General features: G+C 57.3%; 10 protein-coding genes across 10 annotated transcripts; 8 read left to right on the forward strand and 2 right to left on the reverse strand.

Annotated features, from left to right (window-relative positions):
- Positions 1–3,094: 3,094 nt before the first annotated feature.
- EV422DRAFT_602214 (uncharacterized protein) lies at positions 3,095–4,914 on the forward strand (the record flags this gene model as incomplete). Its single annotated transcript, XM_053073716.1, has 2 exons — positions 3,095–4,438; positions 4,516–4,914. Coding segments are annotated over exons 1-2 (1,498 nt in total), but the record flags the coding sequence as incomplete, so codon positions are not given.
- A 392-nt stretch (positions 4,915–5,306) lies between these two features.
- EV422DRAFT_537974 (uncharacterized protein) lies at positions 5,307–6,324 on the reverse strand. The gene is made up of 2 exons (XM_053070949.1): positions 6,082–6,324; positions 5,307–5,958 (listed from the first exon to the last, which is right to left on the reverse strand). Exons 1-2 carry the CDS (start codon positions 6,098–6,100, stop codon positions 5,441–5,443), a joined length of 537 nt encoding a protein of 178 aa, XP_052923258.1. The 5' UTR covers positions 6,101–6,324; the 3' UTR covers positions 5,307–5,440.
- A 177-nt stretch (positions 6,325–6,501) lies between these two features.
- EV422DRAFT_177707 (uncharacterized protein) lies at positions 6,502–8,479 on the forward strand (the record flags this gene model as incomplete). Its single annotated transcript, XM_053065127.1, has 4 exons — positions 6,502–6,865; positions 7,277–7,519; positions 7,588–8,168; positions 8,248–8,479. Coding segments are annotated over 4 exons (1,275 nt in total), but the record flags the coding sequence as incomplete, so codon positions are not given.
- Positions 8,480–8,639: 160 nt separating this feature from the next.
- EV422DRAFT_177650 (uncharacterized protein) lies at positions 8,640–10,370 on the forward strand. Its single transcript, XM_053065126.1, has 3 exons — positions 8,640–9,041; positions 9,137–9,296; positions 9,383–10,370. Exons 1-3 carry the CDS (start codon positions 8,913–8,915, stop codon positions 10,162–10,164), a joined length of 1,071 nt encoding a protein of 356 aa, XP_052923260.1. The 5' UTR covers positions 8,640–8,912; the 3' UTR covers positions 10,165–10,370.
- A 696-nt stretch (positions 10,371–11,066) lies between these two features.
- On the forward strand, positions 11,067–12,561 carry EV422DRAFT_537991 (uncharacterized protein). The gene is made up of 2 exons (XM_053070950.1): positions 11,067–11,861; positions 11,963–12,561. Exons 1-2 carry the CDS (start codon positions 11,075–11,077, stop codon positions 12,355–12,357), a joined length of 1,182 nt encoding a protein of 393 aa, XP_052923261.1. The 5' UTR covers positions 11,067–11,074; the 3' UTR covers positions 12,358–12,561.
- On the forward strand, positions 12,562–14,235 carry EV422DRAFT_580053 (uncharacterized protein; the record flags this gene model as incomplete). Its single annotated transcript, XM_053073333.1, has 4 exons — positions 12,562–13,374; positions 13,443–13,703; positions 13,815–13,878; positions 13,945–14,235. The coding sequence occupies exons 1-4, from the start codon at positions 12,965–12,967 to the stop codon at positions 14,233–14,235; spliced, it is 1,026 nt and encodes a 341-aa protein (XP_052923262.1). The 5' UTR covers positions 12,562–12,964.
- A 389-nt stretch (positions 14,236–14,624) lies between these two features.
- On the forward strand, positions 14,625–16,004 carry EV422DRAFT_589639 (putative ferulic acid esterase; the record flags this gene model as incomplete). Its single annotated transcript, XM_053073509.1, has 2 exons — positions 14,625–15,308; positions 15,387–16,004. The coding sequence occupies exons 1-2, from the start codon at positions 14,964–14,966 to the stop codon at positions 16,002–16,004; spliced, it is 963 nt and encodes a 320-aa protein (XP_052923263.1). The 5' UTR covers positions 14,625–14,963.
- Positions 16,005–16,149: 145 nt separating this feature from the next.
- Positions 16,150–17,670, forward strand: EV422DRAFT_177787 (uncharacterized protein). Its single transcript, XM_053065128.1, has 2 exons — positions 16,150–16,321; positions 16,423–17,670. Exons 1-2 carry the CDS (start codon positions 16,294–16,296, stop codon positions 17,424–17,426), a joined length of 1,032 nt encoding a protein of 343 aa, XP_052923264.1. The 5' UTR covers positions 16,150–16,293; the 3' UTR covers positions 17,427–17,670.
- Positions 17,671–19,068: 1,398 nt separating this feature from the next.
- EV422DRAFT_178602 (uncharacterized protein) lies at positions 19,069–20,201 on the reverse strand. Its single transcript, XM_053065131.1, has 2 exons — positions 19,508–20,201; positions 19,069–19,423 (listed from the first exon to the last, which is right to left on the reverse strand). Exons 1-2 carry the CDS (start codon positions 19,915–19,917, stop codon positions 19,222–19,224), a joined length of 612 nt encoding a protein of 203 aa, XP_052923265.1. The 5' UTR covers positions 19,918–20,201; the 3' UTR covers positions 19,069–19,221.
- On the forward strand, positions 20,067–21,317 carry EV422DRAFT_508174 (uncharacterized protein; the record flags this gene model as incomplete). Its single annotated transcript, XM_053068721.1, has 7 exons — positions 20,067–20,070; positions 20,135–20,283; positions 20,374–20,456; positions 20,546–20,636; positions 20,716–20,932; positions 21,005–21,118; positions 21,205–21,317. The coding sequence occupies 7 exons, from the start codon at positions 20,067–20,069 to the stop codon at positions 21,315–21,317; spliced, it is 771 nt and encodes a 256-aa protein (XP_052923266.1).
- Positions 21,318–21,859: the final 542 nt, after the last annotated feature.

A 21,859-nucleotide genomic window follows, 5' to 3' on the forward strand; every position in this document is an offset into this window, starting at 1 on the left:
TCTCCCGTTTCCCGTCTAGTACCAGGGCCCCAGCACCGAAATGGATCGGCTACTGTCATCCCATAATGATACAAAAACATTATGATACTAGAGGGGATGATGATGGAAAACGGCTTCCGCCTGTGCACGAGAAAGAATTTGAAGCTGCGCGAAAGACCATGGAAGTGAGTCCATGAAGTTCGTCCGTCGTGCGTGCTGCTGTCAGTCTGTCGGCGCCGTCTCCTGTCTCATGGTCTCGAGTTGATGCGCGTCAACTCAAAGTGCCCCGTCGGAGCGTGCGGAGCTCTGTTCGGTTCGTCCCCCGCGTGCTCGGTCGTGAGGGCCCGCGTCCGGGATGTCGGTAGCCTGCCTGCAATCCGCGTGAACGGGTGCACTGAGAATGGGGAAACAATGTCTCGCATCGTGAAGTTCGACAATCACCCCATTCATGGTTTCCAAACCTGCGTGTCGCCACCCCCCGCGTCCTGGTCACCGGTCCCATCGTGCAACAAAGGGATTCTCAAAACTGCATTCTCCCTGATCCCACCCACCCTCCCACGATCCCTTTCCCGACTGACGTGACGGCGGGAACGGTCAAACGGTCGTGTACCGTATACAGGAGAGCAAGCCGGTCAACGGTCAGAACGGTCGACGGAAGGAATGGCGGTCAGGACGAGAGCCGGCGTGCGGAACACCGGTCAAACGGTCATGAACGGTCAGCAACGGTCGAGAACGGTCGGGTACGACACGAACGGTCACTAACGGCCAAGCGGTCGCGGATTCGAACGGCCAACCCAGTTAGTTCCTCACAGGATTCCCGCCTTCTGCGAAATCACGTGCATCTGGGGTTAAACGCAAACAAAACACGTGAGTTGCCAGCACCCTCGATGGTCACGCCCGGTTTCGCGTCGCCCAACCGCACTCACCGCCCCGCCGTCAAGTCCACGCCAACCGCAACCTGCAGAAACGGCCAAAGAGGCTCCTTTGCATGCCGTTGCGCGGGGCAACCCCTCCATTTGCGCGGCTTCCCAACGGCCCCCTCGCCGTGGCAGTCACTCCAAACCGCAGCGGCTCGCGTCCGTCCCACCGAGCCTCATCGCGTTCTTCCACAATCCCCCCCCCCCCCACAGCCTTCCGCCGGGTCATCGCTCGGTTCTCCAGTCGCGCTTTTTCCTTGCCTGTGAGAGAAAACACCCGTTTAGGAGAATGCCCGCGAGATACCACCACCCCCACCAAAGCCCAAGTGCCTCCTCCGCTCTCCTACCTCCCGTGCCGTGCCTGCCTCGACCCTTTTGCCAATTTCCGCGGGGGGGCGACATCAAGCACCTTGGCTCTTTATACTTGGCGGTTCCGTCGATGCCGAGCTGCCCCCGGGTCCCCCTCTTGGCATCCCCATCCGAGGGCAAAAAAAAAGGGGCTTTCGCGGGTGGCGGGTGCGCCGCAAAGGCTATGCCACCTATCCCCCTTTCGTTTCCCCCGACTTGTTGCTCAGCGCGATCTTTGCTCCTCTTTCATCCCTACTGCATCGTTCTCCGATCGATTCATTCGCAATTCATTCGTCGTTCAGTTCCATTCCATTGCACCTCCCACGTACGGTCTCTTGTCTATCACGCATGATGACCATCGGCCGCCGTCGTCGGGACTCGTTGGACGGACATGCGTGACATGGCGGATGCGGCGGTGAGGTTCTATGCGGTGTGGGTTGGTGATGTTCTTTAGCGTCTTTCTTTCTCTCATGTATAGTTAACTATACAACGACACATCCGGAAGCAGTAGAATGCATGTATGGAATGGCACACACTTTCAAATCCGCATATCAAACGCGCCCGGGGGCAATGCTCCAGGGGGGCTTTTGTCGCTCGCTAAACAAGAGGGTGTGTTTGCCCACGGGGGTAGAGCGGTTCCCAGATGTCACAGCTAACAGTCGTGCGTATCTGCCACGTACCCGGGGGAGATGTGTACAGTACGCGCAAGGATGCGTACGGAACCTCATTGGGAAACCTCCAGTTGGGGGGTGAATCCTAAATCCTTCGATCGGCGGTGTGGATGTGATGCCCCCGAGAATGGGCGAAATCTCGCAAGGCCGTGCTCCATTTGTGTCCAACCTCTATCTTATACGACTACGCGTATATCCACGAACATGTCGGGGGCAAGATGGCGTCGAGCGTACATTCATCCCCCGTGTTCTGTCAGTGTATACATCAGATGGTGAACGGTGACCGTTGATGCGGCGGCAACAATCAAGTGTCCATCCCTGTCCTGCGTCCATGCACGCCTCTGTGATGGCCTGTCCGTTCGGCCCCCGGGTGAGTTACCTGGCCTTTCGCGGCAGGGTTGGCGGCTGGCTGTTTCGATCGAATCGGCCAAGGGGAGGCGGATCTTCTCGGAGTGGGGCTCCATTGTAGATGGTTTGTCGTCTGGGCCCCGCTCTGCGTCCTTGGAGGGCTGTCGGCGGATTGGGCCACTTCTCCTTCCTGCAGGATGACTTGCACAAAGCGAATGATAGCAAAATAAACCCTCAAAACGCCCCAGTTTAGACCGATTTCCTTGCGTTTTCTGTCACTGCCCGTCTAAGCACTGGCAACGGTGACTCGAATTGAAGGTGTTTGCTGCTACTGCTGCTGCTCGAGGAGCTGGTGCAAGATCTAGTCAGGACGGACGACTCGGGGGGGGCATGAAATCTCGTAAAACATGACATTCGAACGACTGCTGGTAACCCCGCCCGACGGCCGCGGATAGGGCTCTCCGTAAATGATGGTTGATTTCGAAACCGCAGAGACGGAGCGTCCGATGCAGCAAAGCAGTGAGACTGTCTTTAAGCCACCGATCATCCGATGCTGAGGGGTGCGATGCTGATGTGTCGTGGATAAGCAAATCATGGAGCGCTTTGCAGGTAGCTTAGCTACTCGAGTCCTGCCATGACGGTATTTCATAATTTCGGGGGAAAATCTAGAACGGGATGAGAGACCTGTTGAAGTCGGGCAAAGGTCGCATCGCATAAATAATAGGAGCGCGCCTCCAGCCAATGGGCGGCGTCCAGCACTTACTGTTATTATTAAGTCGCCTGATGTCACTGCTGGCCTTCCCGTTGCTCCCTGTGGCCTCTCGCTCGCTCGGTTTCGGTCGGTCCTCGTCCAACCCCTTGTCATTGTCGTTCGTCTTGGCCGGAGGGATTCCCTCTTTCTTGAGCTGTTTATCTATTACTCACGGAACTCTCCTCTCTCGGTGGGAACTACGCACTGCGGGATACCATATCCGTATCCGTCCACCCTCAACAACCTTCGACAGAAACGACCGCAGCACAGAAAAGTGACACCGCATAGCACACTCCGAAACATTCGATACACTGCATAAAAAAGGATGCGAACGCCCACTCTTTCCAGTCTGCTGACGCTCACGCTAGCCCTGCTCAGCATCAGCGTCTCCGCACTGGCCGCAACAGCATCCTCCGCACAGACCCTCCTCGACCAAGCAAAAGCGCACCTCTCCAGCGGCAACTTCAACGCCGCCCTCGACAGCTTCGACGCCGCGATCGCTTCCGACCCATCAAACTACCTTACCTACTTCCGCCGCGCCGCCGTCTACCTTAAGCTGGGCAAGTCCAGCCACGCCGTGAAGGACTTTGATAAGGTGTTAGCGCTCAAGCCTGAACATGCTCCGGCGCTCATTCAGCGGGCAAAGCTATTGGCGGGACGGGGGAGCTTACAGGCTGCGATCGCGGACCTGGAGCACTATATGAAGTCACACGGCGCAAACGCGGCGGATAGTACGGCAGCCGAGGCCGCAGAGTTGCTGCAGCAATACAAAGAGGCGGTCGTAAGCGCCGAGGAAGGCGAAAAGCTCTACAAACAGGGCAACCACGAAGCAGCGATCCAACACCTCTCCACCGCGCTCGCCAGCATGCCCTACTCCCACCACCTGCGCACCCTCCGCGCCGACGCCTACTTCAAAACCAATAGCAAAGAGATGGGAATCGCGGACCTGACCCGCCTCACCCAGCTCCCCGACTCGACCGACGCAACCACCCTCTTTGTCCGTCTCGCGAACCTGCACCTGGAGATCGGCGAACTTGCCCGCGCCCTCGCAAACACCAAGGAGTGTCTCCGGCTGGACCCGGACCATAAACAGTGCAAGAAGATATTTAGGCAGGTCAAGAAGCTGGACAAAGCGATCACGGCCGCTGAGGAGTCGTTGAATAAACGCGCGTGGAAACCGGCGGCTGCGAAATTGACGTCGGCGCCGAAACCGACCGTGTTGGAGCAGGTTGAGGCGTTGGGGAAGGAGGCCACGCCGTTGAGGAAACGGGTATACGGGATCATGTGCCGGTCCCATGGCGGGGCAAAGAACGAGAAGGAGACGATGAGCTGGTGCTCGAAGGTGCTGGAGATCGACCCGGAGAACGGGGATGCGTTCATGTACAGAGCCGAAGCGAAAATGCAGGCCGAGAATTACGAGGATGGTAGGTGGCGTCCCTCCCTATCCGATTTTTTTTTGACCACCCTTCCCCCCCCATATTAACCCTATCCTTCTCCACAGCGATGCGCGACTTCCACTCCGCCTCCCAACACGCCCCCACGGACCCGCACCGCGTCTCCTCGGGCCACACGCAATCGCAACGCCTGCACCACACCTCCTCGCAAAAAGACTACTACAAGATCCTCGGCGTCCCTCGCACCGCATCAAAACGCGACATCAAAAAAGCGTACCGCAAACTCAGCATGCAGTGGCACCCTGACAAGTACTCGGGCGATCTGAGCAAGGAGGAGGTGGAAAAGAGGATGGGCGAGATCAACGAGGCGTACACGACTCTGAGCGATGATGAGATGAGGAAGAGGGTCGATATGGGCGAGGATCCGAATGTAAGTTGGGCCAATGGATTCCCCCCGTTGACTCCCACTCCGTTTCGATTTCTGGATTTTTTAATCTCATTCTTGGGGGTCCTTTTTTTTTTTTTTTGTTTTTTTCAGAACCCGCAACAAAACGCATTCCCGGGCCACGCCGGCGGCGGCACCCCGTTCTTCTTCCAGGGCGGAGGGTTCCCGTTCCAGTTCCAGCGCGGCGGCGCGGGTGGGGGCGGCGGTGGTGGGCAGCCGTTTGAGTTCAAGTTCAATTTTAATTAGAATTTAAGCGGCGGGGGGGCGGGGTTGTTGCGACATGGCTGGGGGTTTTTTTTATTGGGTGCTGTGTTGTGTGAATAGAGGGAACACTTGGAGTGTTGAAGGATGTGTGAGGGGCCTGGTGTGTGTGTGCTTGTTGACGTGAGAGGCAGGCGAGCGGCGTGTTGAACAACCAGTTGAGATTGGGTGGGCGGACCTTCCCGTCACGAACGCGTTTTTGCTGGCTACCGTCGACTAAATCGATTCCCACCTCAGGACGCCGTGGTTTGACAGCAACTGACACTATTATGCGTCTCGCCGTTTTCTGCACCCCCAGTCAAAACTCATAGGTTCTAATACTAAAATTACGCCTCGCCCGTCGTAACGTCCATATTGCGTGCAAACCACGCCATTGTGTCCGTACTAATTTTGATGAACATACCCTGGCAGTTCCGACATATGCCCTCTGGTCCAATAAATGTCTCTGGGCACCCGCACGAGGCTACCGGCGGAAGGGCGGTCGTTGGCATGATGTTGGCCCCCAGGCCCTCCTCATGTTGAAACACCCCCACTCGCCTCCAAGCCGTCCAACATGCCCCACAAACAATTGCCTGCGTTGCTCCCTCGCCGAAGAAGAAATCCCTCCCCATTGCCTCTGCCCGAGCCAAAACCGGCCACGGCGCACGATAGAAGCGAGAAGAGCTCTTCAACCGGCAGTCAATACAACCCGCGCTGTATCGATACTGCTTCCCTTGCTTCAAAACCCTCACTGCCCCTGGCCTCACCGCTGCCCCCCTCACCGCTGCCCCCGGGCTCGGCTTCCTACTTTCTCCCCCTTCGTCCCGCTCCGGCTGCCCAAGGTCCTGTTGCAAGCCGTTTTGTCCTGGGCAAATATAAAAAGGTCGAAAGCATGCGTATCAGAACACTGTGGTGAACTCCTGGAGCTGTACGACACCCTTGTCCACCGCAATCAGGTACGCAATGCCAGCGATGCTTTACTGCTTACCTTCGTCACTAAAATCCATATTACTCAGCAGCCTGTGATTCAAATTGAGTGTTGTTTACTGGGAACCTCAAGCCTAGGAGGTCCTGAGCCCGAATATCGCCGGCGGAGGTTCTGTATGTGTATGTCTGTCGAAGCGATGGCAATGATGTTGGCAATGGCGGGTAAGGAAAAAGGCCAAAAACGGCGCCGCCGGCGTCGCGACGAACGTCCAGAAATGGGTGGCGCAGCAAGGGTCGGCCTGAGATTCCCACCCGTGCGTGACTCATCCCCGCTGCCAACCTCCATCCCGGTACGCGGACGCCCTTCCGTGCACCGAACCCCGAAGCCACGGGAGCCCGCAAGTGCGTGCTGTGGGGACTCGGCGGGAGGAAGCAAGTTGAAACTCTCTGGCCGTTCAACGGCACTTTCGCTCGCTGCAGGAAAGCCCTGTTTCCCCCAACTCCACTCGCAGCTTGCCGCCCAAAGCGAAAAGAAAGGAACCCCCTCGCTCCAACATACCTTCACCTCGGCCGGGGACACACACCCTCACACTGGGAAACCGTACCTCGCTGGGGAATTCAGAAAAACGAGAGAGGTTGGGGACACTTCCGGGGGCGACCAGACCATTTTGCAAATTGGGCTCGCAAGCGCCGAAACGCTGTATTCCGTGCGGGCTCAAGAAACAGGACACTGCACGATATTAGACCCATACAGACGCACGACAGAATGACTTACGTTAAGGGAGCGAAGGCGATTCTGCAGGTGCTGGCACTCACCGCCGTCCTCCTCACTTGGTCCTCTGTTGGTATGTAGGAAATGGTGAGCGGCGTGGAAAAGGGGAATGGAGGGTGGGAAGCTGTCCGAGAGCGATAGGGGTCGTATGCGGATGGCGGCGAGTGAGAGCGAGGGTTTTGCGGCGAGCAAGAGCAAGAAGCATGGTTGGTTGAGGCTGGTTCGCTTTGGGAGCCGAACGAGGGCGAGGGCGAGGGCGAGCGGAGTATTGCTTGTGAGCGACAGGGGACATCATCACTGTGAGCGAAAGCAAACGGTCGTTTTAAAGCACCGCACTGCCCCAACATTCTCGTCGCGAGCGGAACGGCCAGTGTATCCTTCAAGCATCTGCCGAGTTCGTGAAAGAGCAAGAAGGATGTCATCCTGTTCATCGGCCACCATCCCACTCATGTTGAACCCACTTCCCTCCCTCTCCTCCACACAGACCGAATATTCACAGCCATTACAGCACACGACAACTCCCTCCACATGTGGTTCGGCTCCCCCCGGACGCCGAAAGAGATCCACGCCGGCGAGATCTACAACGCCACTATCGAGTGGTCCTCCACCCTCGCGACCCGCAAGACCTACCTGAACGTCTCATGTGATTTTTCCCTCGTCTGCGCCGCGTCGGGAACGCCGAGCACGACTTATCGGATTGATAACTTATTGATCAAGAAGAAGGATGGTAAGAATTGAGAGCTACGGTGAGGAATCATGACTTGATCCTTTTCTAACAATGCATCCCTCACACAGGTTCAGCCTACATAGACTACCCGGTAACCCCCCTCGACGTCGACCCCGCCCTCGAAGTCGCCTCCTGCTACTTCGCCCTCGAGTACACATACTGGTCCAACGTCCCGGGTACCAAAAAATCCGCCGGCCCCTCCTTAATCCGCACAACCGACATTGCCCAATCCGCCGTCTTCAAATTTGTGCGCGCTCCCCGTCTCCTCCCGCTACCACTGGCCAACAGCACCGTGTTGTCAGCGGAAGATAGGAAGCTGAGCCTTCAGCTCCGGGTCGACGACTTCACCCCTGCCGTACCCACATCCCCCGCAACAACATCCCCACCACCCCCCCGCACAGTCCAATTCACCCCCCCTCTGACACCCCACTACTACTACACCGCCGTCTCCATCTGGCCCGAAGACGACCCCGACTGGACGCTCTACGAGCCGCACAACGTGTGGGAGCTCGGGATGTGGGGGTGGTGCGTGGTCCTGGGCGTTGTTTACTATGTGGTGAGGGTGCACCCGCGCACGGCGCATGTGATGCCGAGGGTGCGGGAGGCGGTGGGGGAGAGGATTGTGGGGTGGTGGGGGAATGACTTTGAGGTAGGGTTGGCGAATACTTGCGAGCGTCCATGCTTCTTGGGGAATTGGGAATTGACTCGTTCTTTTGTGATTTTTATAGGACCCCCTCGTCCCCCGAAAGACAGTCCGATCCCGCCGTCGCAGTATCCTGCGCGACCATATCCCGCAACACTCCCACGGCGTATGAACGTCATTCACAACACCCGGCTGTGGATGTAACGCGCATGACGTTCACGTTCGCGGCGTATAGAAACCCTGGAGATGGGGAGTTGGGATAGGGGACACCTTTTTTTGCATGTATTTCATAGATGGGTTAAGGGTATTTATTTTTGGCTGCTTTGAAGTCAGGGGTATTGAATGGACTGGGGTGCGGTATCCAGAACCCGTCTGTGTCGTTGTCGAGGTTGGTGCGGTCGTGTGATCCTACTTTGCCTCTGAGGGGGTATCGAGTAGCACTACAGTACGGGATGAATGCCCTATTGGTCTAGATCTACGCCGTTACGACGGGTCCAGTGGCACCGTGCGTAGGCGCGGATAAGAGGTTGGCAGCGGTGTGATGTCCAAGCCAGTGTCCAAGCCGTCGAAGATGTCGCACACTTCAGGTGTCCGGGAAGAAGTCGCGGATGAGAAAGCTGTTCCCAGAGCTGTTCCCACTTCCTCAACTTCTGCCGATCCCGCACCACCGGCCCGTCCCCCCACACCACACAACACCCCACACCACCTTCACACATACATACTACCCACAGGAGCGACAGAAAAGGAAAAATGTCTGAAATCACAACCCTCTCCATCCCAGCGCCCGACGATTTCCACGTGCATCTCCGTCAAGGCGCCCTCATGCGGGCCGTGACGCCGCTCATTCGGGACAGCGGGATCGCTACGGCGTATGTTATGGTGCGTTTTGCTATTCATGGGAGAGGGCTGGTTTGGTATCTCAGTATCATGGTAGAGGGTCCATATCCCAACCCAACTTACGAAATTGAACCCAGCCGAATTTGAAACCGCCAGTGACGACGACGGAGCAGGCGCTGGCGTACAAGAAGCAGCTGGAGGAGCTTGCGCCGGGGGTCAATTTCCTCATGACGCTGTACTTGTCGCCGGAGCTTACCCCGGAGGAGATCAAGAAGGCTGCTAAGGCTGGGATTGCCGGTGCGTCCAATCATATTCCTTATGTTGAAATCGAGAAGGAGGGAACTGGGGATGATTGACTGAGCCAGGATGTGAATCCCCCCCAGGTGTGAAATCCTACCCCCGCGGCGTCACAACCAACAGCGACAGCGGCATCGAATCCTACGAAACCTACTACCCCGTCTTCCGCGCCATGGAAGAATCCGACATGGTCCTCAACCTCCACGGCGAAGTCCCCAGCGACCCCAGCTCCGACATCTGCATCATGAACGCGGAAGAGAAATTCCTCACCCACCTCCGTACCCTGCACGCGGCGTTCCCCAAGCTGCGGATCGTGCTGGAACACGCCACCACGCAGGCGGCGGTCGAGACGGTGAAATCGTTGGGGGACACGGTGGCGTGCACGATCACCGTGCACCACCTCACGCTGACCGTGGACGACTGGGCGGGCCAGGCACACCATTTCTGTAAACCCGTTGCAAAGTTCCCCCATGACCGCGCGGCATTGCGCGGGGTGATCAGGGAAGCCCACCCGCGCTTCTTCCTGGGCACGGACTCGGCGCCGCATCCGCGAAAGAACAAAGAGGCCGCCGGCACCGCCGTCGCCGGCGTGTTCACCGGCACCCCGCTGCTGCTCCCGTACCTCGCATCTGTGTTGGAGGAGTTTGGCGCGCTGGAGAGGCTGGAGGGCTTCGTGAGCGGGTTTGGGAGACGGTTTTATAAGTTGGAAGAGAGGCATCCGGCGCCTGTTGCGACGCGCGCGGTGATTCGGCTGAAGAGGAGCGAGGTGGTCGTACCGCAAGAGTATGGGTTTGTGGATGACGAGGGGGAGAAGAGCTCGGTGGTGCCGTTTTTGGCGGGGAAGACGTTGCGGTGGTCGTTGGCTTGAGGCGCGCGATGGAAATACAGTACTACTCTGTGCGTCGTCCTCTCAAATGCATCTTAATGACCCACCACCTGAGGCCGCTGCGAAGCGAGTGCGATGTGGGAGTTGGTTCATTCCCGGTATGGGATGGGACGGGTCAGAGTCCTCCACCGCCACGCCTGCTACACACGATTATGTGCAATAAGTGCTATATAAGCAAAAGCTGAAGGGATGGAGTGCAGGAAAGAAAGAAGCGCCCATGGGAAATCGCATGCCGTCAATGAGTCACACCCCATCCTGTCAATGGGGTTCTGCTGAGCTTTCTCTCCCGGCCATTTCGGGGCCAGCATTGAAGTTCAAAGTCGAACTCGAAAGCCATTCCCACAAACATCACTGCAGCTATCACACAGAAGTACCATACCCTGACGGGCGAGAATGAACGGGGAGGACCCGCAGTCCCTCCTGAGGGAGGCCGACAGGTTAGGAAGAGCCGGGCCACTGTAGACACCGCGGCAGGATCATCACTCCCTTGGAGATGGGAGGAAAGCCATAAAACGTGGCCCTAACAATTCGCCTCCCTCCCACCAACCCACCCAGACTCCTGCACGAGTACACCCACCTGCGAGTCGGGTCCCGGTCGCACCGCAGCCTGCAATCCCATTTCTCACCATCCGACGAAGATGACGCATCCACCCGCCGCCGGATCCTCACCGCCTACAAAGAAGCCTCCGACGCCGGCATCGTCGACGCCGCGCGCAAGACCGCCCTCTGTCTCTGGTCGTGGGGCCGTCGTCGCAACGCCGTGCGCACGATGCGCGAGGTGGCTGCTGTGCACGGGGATGTCGAGGCGGTGAGATTGGCCGCGCAGTGGTTGTGGGAGATGGGCGAGCCGCGGGCGGGGGGGACGGCGAGGGTTAAGATAGAGGGGACGCCGATGAGGGAGGAGGAGGGTAGTGAGGGGAGTGAGGATTCTCGGGACGGGGATGCGGATAGGAGGACACGACGGGCGGTCAGCTCGCGGCGACAGGCGTTTAGGTTGTGGAAGGACGCTGCGGATCGGGTGCGTGATGTGCATTGTATGAGGAAGGTTGCGGAATGCTATTTGAGCGGGGAAGGGTGTCGGCAGGCCAATCAGGCGAAGGCGATGCGGTACCTCGAGAAGGCGGCGGATAAGGGTGACCGCGGCGCTATTATGATGTTGGTGCGGCTGTACCATGAACAGGCGATGGATTCGCTCAACGGGCAGGAGAAGAGGTCGTCGATGAAAATTGAAGAAAGCGCCAGGGGGATAGCGAAAACCGAAAAGATCAAAACGGAAACTCAGCACCGCGAGGAGGATGCAGACGATTCACCCACCTCCGACGAAGACGACGACGAAACCGAGTCGCAACCCGAAACAGCCCACACGCGTCTCTACCGCTACGTCCGCATGGGCGCTTCCGACGGCGACGCGATGTGTATCAGCAAGCTCGCCTACGCGCAACGGCACGGCCTCGACGGGATCGAGAAGAACGTGCCAGCCGCCCTGGAGCTGTACCTGGAGGCGGCGTCGCGCGGGGACGTGGAGAGTCGCGCGGCGGCGGCGGATGTGTTTTATCATGGCGAACAAGGGGTGCCGAGGGACCGGGCGAGGGCGTTTGCGATGTTTGCGCAGTGTGCGAGGGAGGGGTGGGCGCCGTCTTTCAGGGCGTTGGCGGATTGTTATCGGACCGGGGCGGGTGGTGAGCTCTTTGCTCGCTTTTAGACTTTCAGAGGTTCGTAGTGAGTATGGCAACACTGACCGGCTTTCTCTTCCCTCCTCTCTCTATTCTTCCTCCCTTAGCACCAAACGACAAACCCGACCTCCCCCTCGCGCACATGTACTACACCGAAGCCGCCTCGCTCACCCCCGACGCAACCTCCCTCCGCATCCTCGGCGACATGCACACAACCGGCCTCGGGTGCGCCAAAAACCTCCCTCTCGCCTTTGATCTCTACGACCGCGCCTGGTCCATCTGCTCGTCCTCTTCCGACGACGCGGACCTGGAAGCTGGAAGGTGTCTTGCACGATGCTATTGGTTTGGCCGGGGCGTTGAGAAGGATAGGGAGCGGGCGAAGGAGGTGTGGGCGGCGCTTTTGAGTAGAGCGAAAGGAAGCATGGAGAGGGAGGATGTGCGGCGGTTGGAGGGGATGGATGATGCGGGGTTTGAGGAGATTTTGGCGGTCGTGAATGAGTGATGAAGTGGCAGTTGCGTGTATGTAGGCTGTATGGATGTGGAGGGAAGTTGGGACCTATTACTTCGAGGGGGATGTGCTAGCCTCGCTTTAGAGTATCTATCGATTTGCCCCCATTGCGTGCATGCTCTATTTGAAGTACCCTACCCCTTGTGAGCCATGCCTGTTAATGCGCGTATAATCACACACCGTCTCGACGAGCCATATCAACGAGCCATATGCCTATTGCTCACTCCTTGCCTCTCCAGATCTATATACGTAGTCTGACCGTTGATCCGACTCTGGCCTTGGGGCTACCGGTTGTTCGCGCCAGTCCATCCCGCAACGCTTATGAGCCAAAAAACGCGTGGGAACCGACTGCTGTGCGCGCTCGCCACCCCCGCCTCGCTTGGCCCCGCTTGTACCCTGCTGCCATTTCGGGCTTCAACTTCCGGTCGCAGGTGGGAGACGCAGGAAGGACACGGACGAGCGCCAGCATCGCATCGACCCCCCTCGCCGACGGCTAGCGCACCGACAGTTCTCCTCTGTCTTCCGTCACCGCCTTTCCACCAAAAAACACCGCACCTTGCCGTCACCAGGATCACCACCCACCACTGCACCGCCCTGAACAATGTCCCTTCGGCACAGCCTCGCACGGACGTTAACCTCATGTCGGGGCCCCGGGTGGGCGTCTACGAAGCAATACACTTTACCAGCCCACCTCCAATCAGTATCATCGCCACGAATACTCCCATTCTCGCGTCTTTCCCAGCCATCATACACCACCACCACAACACCCACTCCCACCCCATCCACTACCCCACCACAAACCCCCCGCATCCACTACGAATCCTCCACCCCCTTCCTCACCCTCCCGCTCTCTTCAAACCCCGGCAGTCAAACAGTCTTCCGAATCTCGCCCGCGCGGCCGCTATCCTTGCTGCTGGAGCAGATACGGGAGGAGGATGAAGGGGTGCAGAGTGTTGGGGTGTATGATTTGGGGGCGGAAGGGCAGGGCGAGGGCGGTTTTCGGTGGGCTAGGTAGGTTTTCCGGGGGAAATTATCAACCTATAGTATGTTATTGGCCTCACATAGATCATATTCCCCAGATCAACAGCCGCCCGCCACATCCTCCGCACCGCGACCCGCCACGGCGGGTTCGTCCTCTCCATCAACGGACACCCGCACAAAGTCCTCGTCCCGACCGCCGACGAGCGCACGGCGCCGCTGATGAGGGAGCTGGATAAGGTTATGGCGGAGCTTGGGCCGCTGGCGGAGACGAAGAGGATGTTGGATGAGAAGGCGCATAAGACGGGGGTGAGGATGGCGTGGGCTGGGTTGGCGGCGCTCTGTACGCAGTTTGGGTTGATGTGAGTACGGATCGACTTTCGGGAGAGGGCGTTGGAAAACCGCGGCCCCCACGCGAAATCTGCCTGGACGGGATGGGGATCGAGACCTGCTGACTCTGGTTATTCACGCAGGGCAAGATTGACATGGTGGGAATACAGCTGGGACGTCATGGAACCCATCAGCTACTTCCTCGGTGTAAGTCCGCTTTCCTCCCCTTTCACCTCCACCACACCCTTTGACCCGCAACCCCCCGAACCCCAGGCTGGCACAGGAATCCTCGGCTACATGTTCTACGTCCTCACCTCCCGCGAATACACCTACGAGACGCTCACGGAAGTGACCGTCACGCGCCACCAGATGCGCGGGTACAAGCGCGCGAAATTTGATTATGACCGGTATCTGGAGCTCAAGGGGAGGGCGGAGAAGGTTAGGGAGGAGGTGGCGAGGGTTAGGGCGGAGTATGTCGGGGATGAGGGGTTGGAGGTGGGGCATGGGGGGGTGGGAGTGCAGGGCAAAGAAGGGAGCGCGGTTGGGGTAGGTGTGGGTGGGTAAGAAGGTGGGTCAGGGAAGGCGACGTAAACGATGCCTTGTGCTGAACACCTTTACGTCGTGCGACAAGGCATCCCTCCAGGATGGACCTAAATCAGTGCAGGTTTCGTAGGACTTGCAAATGGACAGTCAGAGACTTTACATACACGATCATAGAAGGGAGGAAACATACACGTGTTGTATCGGAGCTGAAAGAGAGTGGGACACGACGACCTGTCCCTATGCATGTTATCATTGGTTTACATCGGTCCTCCCGGATGAAGAGGTCCCGGACTTGTCGCATGTTTTACGCGGCGTGAAGCCGGGAAGGTGAAGTAAGGAATGAACACACTGCCCGTCACATCCCACATATCCCGAAAAGCCCTACCAAATTTCGACCGCAGACTGTGGTGCGGTTTGATATCCATGCAGTTGAACTTGATTCTACTTGCGGTGATGATGTCTTTTTATGCGGCAGTTCCGTTCTCGAAGGACCACAACCGGCCGCACATTCGTGAACGGCGAGGAATTAATCTAGTCGCACATTCGATAATGGAATTTCGAAGCTTTGACAGCTGCCAAACGCCAACAGTTGGGCGTTGGCCCCAGACTCCAGTACGCATGTATTGGTGGCAGCATGCGCCCAGCGTTCGTCCTCCCACTGTCCCACATATCATGAGAGGGATAAGATAAAAGAATGTCCGACTGCCCGTCGCCCTCGCCTTTCCCACCCCACAAATCTCCCGTCAACCATGCTCGCCCTACACATCAAACCTTTCCTCGCAACCATACTGGGTCTATCCCTGACGGCCTCCGCCGCACCCACCCCATCATCGCCCGGAAGCAGTGTCGGCTGTGGCAAAAACCCTCCCCTCGACCCCGGGTCATCCACCAGCTACACCCTGGCCACGCCAGACGGCCGCACCCGCCGGTACACAATCCACCTCCCCTCGAGTTACAAACCCGCCACCCCCGCCCCGCTTATCCTCTCGTTCCATGGGAATACGAAGACCGCGGCGAATCAGGAACAGCTGAGCGGGTTTGATAATGAGGAGTGGAATCCGGATGGGATCGCCATCTATCCCCAGGGTGTGAACGTAAGTTGACCCGTGGAGCCATCTCGACCGGATTGGTTCCTTACCTCTGACTCTCCCCAACTCTCCGAACCCCCATAGAACGCCTGGCAAGGCGCCCCCTACGCGGACGCCTCCATCTCCGACAAAGCCTTCATCACCGCCCTCCTCGACCACCTCGAAGCCCGCTACTGCATCGACCCGCGCCGGATCTACGCTAGCGGTAAATCCCTCGGCGGGGGGTTCACCAACGTGCTGGCCTGCTCTCCATCACTCTCGCAGCGCTTTGCGGCGTTCGCGCCCGTTTCGGGTGCGTTCTATACCGGGAACGCGGACGATGACTGTCACCCGAAGCATACCGTCACGCCGGTCATGGAGTTTCATGGGTTGGCTGATAAGACCATCCCCTATGCGGGCGGCGAGCACAAGGGGGTTGATCTGCCTTCCGTTTTGGATTGGACGGCCCGGTGGGCTGCCAGGGGTGGATGCCATGCCCAGCCTGTCGTTGAAACATTGTTCGACGGCAATGTGAAGCACTACTCGTGGACCTGCCCAGCGGCAAACGGGACCCTGGCCGTGCAGCACTATGCTATCGCGGGCCTTGGACATGCGTGGCCGAGCGTGGCTGCGAACAGCGATAATTCGAAGGGAACGTATTTAGACGCCACGCCGTTGATTATGGATTTTTTCAACCAGCATGTGAATGAGCTTGCTGCCTAATGTAGAGTACAGACATAGATAGACATGTATACAGACCTAGAAGCCATTGTATGTACGGCCGAATGTGACGGTGAAGCTAGTATACAGTACCATCGAAGTGCAAAAACGGAGAATTCTGAAGCTCCTGAGCGTCGCGTCTCCGCAGCTTTCGTTTCCTGACGGGGTTGGGAGATCATCCTGCAGCATTACCCACCAGAGCACTTGGAAGTACAGCACATACAGCTGCCCCTCTCCATTCAGGTACAGCTGTCATACCCCTGTTGCGCCGGAACAAACACCGAAACTAGCAATGTCCGTCCCCGACGTCGCCAAAGGAGGTACTTCGACCGTCCAACGCACTTTTTTCGCGGCCGCAATTGCCTACGCAATGGCGGTGGCTGATGTTGACATCCAACGCTAACCGCTTCACGGAGCGCAGTCCTAGTGGAAGCCACCCCTTCCTTCCTGTCCGAAATCACCAATGACATTGACGTTGAGCTTACCCCCGCGAGCGCCTACACAATCACCCCAACGAACGATTCGACAAAGGCGGTACTGCTGGCGTACCCGTCGGGCGTGTACACGGTTGCCAGGACGGTCCGCGGCAGTGGGGTGCACCAGCTGGACGCGCATCTGAAGCGGATTGTAGAGGGATGCCGGGGGGTTGAGTTCAACAGGGGTGCTGCTGGGGAGACTCACAAGCACGCGATGGGTGAGCCTGCGGAGATTGCAACCGCAATGCAACCCTTCCGTGACCCTCTATTGGGCGCGCGGCTCGTCCGCTCCGCAATGGGTGTCGCACTACGTGAATGGAGACAGGCCTCGCTCTCCCGCCACGATGTCGAGGCCAAAATCGCCGTCTTGGTCACTTACGACAAGCTGGAAAAGCGGGCACGGCTGATCTGCCATGTCGACGCACTATTCCCGCCTGCATCACAACCCGTTGGGGTTATGGTAGACGGCCCGCCCCGCCAGAACGCGGCTGTGAAGGACACACAATGGATCCGCGACCGCACCCACCTCGAACGCCACCTCTCTAGCGAGATCAGCGAAGTCGTCCTCTACGACGCGGTAGCCGGCACGCTCTATGAAGGCCTCACCACCAACCTCTGCGTGCTCACCAGCGACCCCATCGGAGGGCATGCGTACCTCGCCTCCGCGCCGGCAGGCACTGTGCTCGAGGGTACGATGCTGCGGCTTGTGCATCAGGTCTGCGGGGAGATGGGGCTGGAGGTTCGGCGCGAGTGTCTGGCGGTGGAGACGCGGGGATCATGGAAAGCGGCGTTTTTGACGAGTGTTGCTAAGCCCGTGGTGGAGGTCGGGTTGATGAGGTTTGCGGATGGGAGTAGGGAGTGGGTGCTTGAGACGGGGGATGAGGTTGTGCGGGAGATTCGGAGACGGGTGCGCGAGCATTTGACTAAGCTTGAGACTCGAGGGAAGTGAGGAAACGAGCGACGGCTGCAGGTGTTGGCGGAGGCTGGGGAGTTGGGCCACCATCCTTTTTGGGAACGACCATTCCGTTGAGTCGGCTCAGGATAGGTGACCCCGCTTCTATGCCCCTTCTCCGCGACGCAACGCAGCAGAATTCTCAACACTCGGACCGTCCAAACACACACCTACTCACACGCTTCGAAACATCCATCAGCGTATACCCCTCTTGGTCTCTTGGGGATTTGCGTCCCGTGTTGGGATTGGGTGGTGATCATCTGCGTTTCGCTAGTTCGCCGCCCCTCCTGGTGGGGGATAACTACCCCTTTCCGGATGAGGTCGTTCGAAGAGAGTGGGAGTAAGCGCGGTCGTCCATGGATCTGGACCTTTGCGAACGACGGTACATCCCCATCCTCGAATACTGTAGAGCACTTTAGATGATGCTTATAGAGTAAACTGTTTTTGGCGCACTTCTAGGCAGTGATGTGCACTGGACACACAATCATGGTCGGCCACAATGTAGACCAGGGAGATCCGGCGGACGTCGAAAGGGTAGGAGCAGCGTGGTGTTGTACCCACGCATCCCTGCGCGGCCTGTACTGTACATATAAGCACCACGCTGTTCACCGTCTCGTTCTTGTTCACATTCCTGCGGGTTGCCTATGGTGAGGTTCCGGATGGGCGGATGGAACAAATTGCGATTCGGTTCCATTTCTATCATCAAAAGTTCCCCTAGTAAAGCGCACCGGATGCTCCGGCGTTCTATGGAGCATGTGCAAGTGAAGTCGTGGTCGCAAACGAATTGGCTTGCATCGTGGACTGAATTCGAAGGGATAAGCTGGTAACGCTGAGTGACACGGAACCTGTCGAATGTTTCTATGTGCCCGTCAATTAGATCCTGTCAATTTGGAACCCACTTCAACAACTGACAGCTCACTGGGGAGCAGGGTGTACATCTCCCAGAACCTCTCCCTAAATCGTGGATCCATACCACTGATGGTTTTTCATAGCAGCAAAAAGAAGGGGAAAGTCCTTGCGACTTCGGAGAGCGAGGATGAGCAGATCGTTCCAAACAACGAAAGGAAAGGCCGTGCCATGTCCCCCGAGAGTCGTCTTGATTTTTTCCGCGACCCGAGGGAGCTCTAAATCACTAGGGAAAGGAGAAGCAGACGTCTCCTGCCAGGTAATTGTGGACACCGCCGCGATTCAGTTCCAACATCGCTGAAGTTTCTTGAAAATGTCAAATGTCAAATCAGGGATCACAGCGCCATATTCGCAGCTGTCCCCGCCGCGGAAACGGACACAAAGTACATCAAGCTCACAGAAACCCCGAAGAACAGTCCATCGAAAAGTGCTGGGTGGGAGAGGTCGGGATTCTGGAGAAGGTCAACTCTGGCCGACACATGGATATCAGGGTGAAGTAATATCCGGTTAATACTATTAGTTGGCAGGGTAAGAACAACGTTCAGGGAATGTCCAAGTAGGAATACGATGCGGCGTAACATGGGAATATGAAAATACGGATTTGAGGCAAATGCCCCGCAGGCTTGTCATTAGAGCACTTTCAGGACTAGGACAGGCTAGAACTCACGCCGGATACTGTCCCTGTATGTAGAGACGTATCTGGCAACGCGGAAATCATGCCACTATCATGAACGGCTAATCAAACAACTCACTCTCAAAATACAGCGGCATACCAGTCCCGCATGGTTCAACGGCTTCGCTAAATCATTGATATCCTCATTTGTATTATAATCGAGCAGGACAAGTCCCGCTTGCTTGATTCGTTTCAGCTCGTGCACGTCCTTCGTCAAGCGTTATAATACGCAGGAAGATATATCCGCTGTCGAGCTTCCAGATATCCCAGCCGTGGTCGGCTGGCGGTGGGAGAGACTTTCTCGGCGTGTCCGAGGACCCGTCCGCTCTTGCTAGACTTTTCCCGCTTCATTCCCTTCATGTCGGTCTTGTGAGCCGGCTGGCGTCCGTGCCTTCGTCTTCGAAGACCTTCACAGCTTGTCTGCCCCCGGAAGGGACCATCCGCTTCTTCAGCTGTCTTGACACACTCATTCAAGCAAAAGCGTCAGGGACGTCCGTACCAGATCCCTTCCACACTCGTCCCCGTCTGCCCCGGACGCGGCGGGACCGGAATATTCCCGTGCGGGAATAAGGGCGAAAACTTTTGCCACGGCGGCGGACCTTTGGATGTCACGTCAACGATAGTGCAGCCTGGGTACTTTTTGGCAAGAGTGGCAGGTTTTGTGCGGCGATTGGCGACTATCACGTAACCCCCTTCTGGGCAGGGCTTGGATATTGGAGGGTGCCATCGCCGCGGAGAGAGAGGGCGAAGCTGAGCATTTAAGCATAGTGCTATGCGAGAGATCGGATCCCTAATCGTCCAGAAAGTCCAGAAATGCAATTCCGTGCCGTGCGGGGAAGGGTGGAATGCTGAGTGGAATGTTGGAATGGTGACGAGCGAGACGAGCGAGCCCCAAGCCCCGTTCTGCATACGCACCTACGTACAGTACCATACGTACAGTACAGTAGGTTTATAATACCTACCTCCATCAAAGTACAGATAGTAACGCCGCACATACGCACCAGCAAAGTTTACCAGCTACCCTCTCACTTTCAAAACAATCCAGCACATTGTCAACAATGGGTATGCCGTGACACCATATGCAACTACGCGAATATGTCATCCCCAAACTGACCAGTTCTTGCAGCTGCCCAGAACCCAAATCCAGAAGAGGCACCGACGGCCCCCGATACGAAGACAGGAGAGGAATCGGATGTAGACCCCACCGCCGCACCTATAGTTGAAGCGACGCCAGTAGAATGCGAGGCGGTGATCTTGACCCCGGCGGAGCGAAAGGTGGGTTCAAGGAGAGGGAAGCCGCGGCCCATGCTATGTCTCCGAAAGCGACATGAAACTGAACGGGGGATCCATCTGTGTTTCTTCTAGGCTCTCATTGACGATGCGCGGTCACATAAGGCGAAAGGGAACAAACACTTTCAGGGCGGGGAGTATGCCGCGGCGATTGAGAGGTTGGGAACTACCGTCTGGACCGCTTGCGGATGGAGGGACTGACCTCGAGAATTTTTCATAACCATATTTCTCCAACATCACATCACAGATACGAGGAAGCCTTAGCGCTAGCTCCAGAAGACGAAACCGAAGAGCGCGGCATCTTCTTCGCCAACATCGCGGCATGTCATATCCACCTGGTACCCATCGCGCATCCCATCCTGTTCCTGGCCCTCATTCGCATCTTTACAAGCATTTTTTTTCTTATTCATGCAACAGAAAGACTACCCAGAAGCCGCACGGAATTGCACAAACGGTAAGGTTCCAATCCTCAATTTCGATGACCAAACAATCAGTCCTCACCTCAACCCGACTCCATTTGTCTTCCGGGCCACAGCCCTAAAATGCAAACCAGACTACCTAAAAGCCCTAACCCGCCGCGCCCTCGCAAACTCACATATCGGGTCCTGGGCATCCCTCAGTGATGCGTTGAAAGGTAACCCCACTATCCCCCCATCACTGCGGAAGTCAAATCGTTGACTGACTACTGACCGACGTGGATGGAAAGATTACAAACGCATCCTAGAACTAGACCCCCACAACCGCGAAGCCGCGCGGTCAGTCAAACTCCTCCCGGGGCAGATCGAGGTGCAGCAGGAGAAAGAAAAGACGGAGATGCTCGGTAAAAAAATCCCATATCACTCAGACCCGTTTATGTCGAGACGGGTTACTGACATGTGTGTGATTTGGGACTGTGGGGTTGTGTAGGAAAACTGAAAGACCTCGGCAACACCTTCCTGGGCAATTTCGGCCTCTCGCTGGATAGTTTCCAGATGAACAAGGATGAGAAGGGCGGGTTTAGTGTCAATATGAAGAAGTGAGAGGCGGGGAAAGGGAAGGCGTACGGCGCGAGTGGGGAGGTGAAGGAGCGCGGTGTGGGCTGCTGTAACTCGTGTGCGCCGCCAGGCGGCTGGCTCCTGGGGATACAGGTCGGAAGCGGAAAGCGCCAACGACAGGAAAGGCGACCCCACCCCGCGCCGTCGGATAGCCCTAGATCTAGAGTAGCCCCGACGTCGGCTGAGAAACCCGACACGCGCAAAACGAGGCGCAGAGTCGGGTCTCACGGCTTGGACACCCCGCTGGCTTGCGCACACCGGCGGAAATGCGGCGTAGAGTGATATCAGTATTTTTTGGGAAATTCATACAGTTACTGCAACAAAATGCGGGCCCCGGTCCGCTAACATCCACATTTCGACTCGAAGACGTTAAATGCAGCGTGTATCAGTGTCAGTAATAATGATATATGCGTGAAAAATGTGTCCGAGTCCGTTGTGTGGGGAGGAAGGAAGGGGATAGAAGGCGGAGGGGAGGTGGGTATGTTTGTATATGTGTGTGTGTCCTCCCCATCAACCCTCCTGTGCGA

The sequence above is a fragment of the Fimicolochytrium jonesii genome, assembly GCF_025526975.1.
Source record: "Fimicolochytrium jonesii strain JEL569 chromosome Unknown EV422scaffold_22, whole genome shotgun sequence".
Classification (NCBI taxonomy): Eukaryota; Fungi; Chytridiomycota; class Chytridiomycetes; order Spizellomycetales; family Powellomycetaceae; genus Fimicolochytrium; species Fimicolochytrium jonesii.